This window comes from Rosa rugosa, chromosome 2, assembly GCF_958449725.1.
Source record: "Rosa rugosa chromosome 2, drRosRugo1.1, whole genome shotgun sequence".
In the NCBI taxonomy this organism is placed as follows: domain Eukaryota; kingdom Viridiplantae; phylum Streptophyta; class Magnoliopsida; order Rosales; family Rosaceae; genus Rosa; species Rosa rugosa.
The window spans coordinates 28,801,097-28,803,276 of NC_084821.1; the positions used below are offsets into that span (position 1 = coordinate 28,801,097).

Below are 2,180 nucleotides of genomic sequence, written 5' to 3' on the forward strand. Positions count from 1 at the left end.
CATTTGAAGCGAAGCGACGCAATTGCAATCAAGTACGTACCATTCCCCAGATAAAGAAGGGTAGTCCACCTAGGGCGTAGAGCAAAGCTCCAAAAACAAATATGTGTACAAGGAATGTACGATGAAGAAATCTGTAGAACCACTGCTTTTTCATATCCTCGACGTTCTTCAGTCCTCCATACTGCCAAAATTCATAACATCAGTTTCAACTTAATCTTCCTTATACATGTATAAACCTAAATTTATTCCTACTTACTTTTTGAAACCGAGAAGTGCTATCAAGGATCCAGCCCATATGACTAAACCAGAAACCCTTCAAGGGGCTGTGGGGGTCTCTCTCTGTGTCTGTAAACTGGTGATGGTATCGGTGTGTGCTCACCCATTCTATCGGACTTCCCTGTAAATAAACCATGGAAATTAAACAACAGAACTATTTTTTTCTTTTTTTTTAGTAAATGAACAAAACAATACTCAAAACATCAAAATCACGTATATAGTAGCACTTGGTAATCACTTACCTGAAGTGCTAGAACCCCAAAATAAGCAAACAAGTACTCGAGCCATTTGGGAAGCCGTAAACTCTTGTGCGCAAGGTGTCTATGCAAACCCAGAGTGACTCCCAAACCGGTGAGAATGTAGAGTGCGGCGGCCACCCAAAAGGCGGCCCATGTGAAATGAAACGGAGCAAACAAACAGAGGCTATGGAGACCTAGAAAAGTAGCCGCTGTGATTATGTCTAGCAAATTCCATGGTCTCCCCCAAAGTTGTACAAAGGGAGTCATCACAATACTGACCAGAAAGCCCCCCATTTCTGGCTATCAGTTGCTGCACTAAAGTCTAGGCCAGGTATATATATAGCTGTAGTCGATGAACTTAATATGTATGAGAAATAACGATCTCGAGAAATAAGTTGAAGATGAGTTTAATTTTTAGAAATGTATGTTGCCAGGCCACTAAATATATAGACCAGCTAATAGAGATAGTTTCGCACCAAAAGAAAAAAAAAAAAAAAAAAAAAAAAAAAAAAAAAAAAAAAAACGGATGGCTAGTTTTGGGCAAATTTAATAACACACTGTTTTGTCAACTAGGAAGGATAGCTGTAATATTGGACTTGAGTGCACTTACGCTCCTTTCTAGATGCTTGATTTTCTTTTTATCAATTTAAAAAAATAGTGCTTCTATTCATACCTCCCATATGGTTATTTGGAACATTTTAAAATCTTATTTTGCCATTTCAGTAAACTGAAGGGAAAAAAAAAAAAAAAAAAAAAAACTAGGAACCTTAAGATCCACTGTACTCGGATCACAACATATTCCAACATGTTAGTTTGGATGATAGAGGAGGTTTGGTGGTGATTGCATGTGTTTCTAATAACATATTTGGATGAGAGAGGATGTTTGCTGCTGACATGTGTTTGAAGGGATTGGAGTGGAGTTCTCGTGGCTGCTTAATTAGTTTTCTTCCTCCTCTGATCTTCTAAAGCTTCGATCTTAAAAGCTCTTTGTATCATTTTTGGTTTGACTTTTGTTCAATTTCTAATTTAACAAGAAGAAGATGCATCCAATTTAGCAAAGGTCTCTCTCTAGCTGGCTGCGAAGAAACGTCAATGGTGAAAGTCCAAAGTAGTTGCAGAGTCAGGAACACAGGAGGTGTAAAAAAAAAAAAAATTGAGGATAAAAGTGGAAGTTTGATGATAAAAATTATTATAGGAGGTCTAACTACTAGTATGAGAGGTATGAATAAAAGCATTTTTTAGAATAACGTACAATAACGTACTCTAACTCATTTCAAATTCTAAGATTCTAAATTGAGTACTGCAGGTACTGCTCAATATCAAATTATCAATATTTTTGTGGTGTAAATGTTCTGATATCACTTACCGGCCATAGGACTGAATTTTGAAAAACGTACTCTTAATACATTAATGGTACTGCTTAGTCTCTGGAATGGCTTGCTTCTTGTATTATGGACAATGAAAAGGATGATTATCTGTTTTCTTTGTTTTGCTAGGCACCGAATTACTGATCAACTTCCGTCGGAGGTGGCTATGTTTATTTCAAGTACCAACTAACAATATTGCCGACTTTGTGGTTTTTATTCACTTTAGTTTTTTTTTTCTTTTGTTCTTTTGCCAATGTTCACTTCATTTTGATGAGAAATTTGAGGTTCTTCACCAATG

General features: G+C 36.6%; 1 protein-coding gene across 1 annotated transcript in view; it reads right to left on the bottom strand.

Moving 5' to 3' along the window:
* LOC133732296 (palmitoyl-monogalactosyldiacylglycerol delta-7 desaturase, chloroplastic-like) overlaps positions 1-928 on the bottom strand; it is a 1,943-nt gene extending 1,015 nt beyond the window's left edge. Inside the window, exons 1-3 of the mRNA XM_062159819.1 lie at positions 519-928; positions 257-397; positions 41-181 (exon numbers count right to left, since the gene is read on the bottom strand). Of these exons, the coding sequence (XP_062015803.1) occupies positions 41-181; positions 257-397; positions 519-809 (573 nt within the window). The 5' untranslated portion in view covers positions 810-928. The remainder of the gene's footprint in view (positions 1-40; positions 182-256; positions 398-518) is intronic.
* Positions 929-2,180: the final 1,252 nt, after the last annotated feature.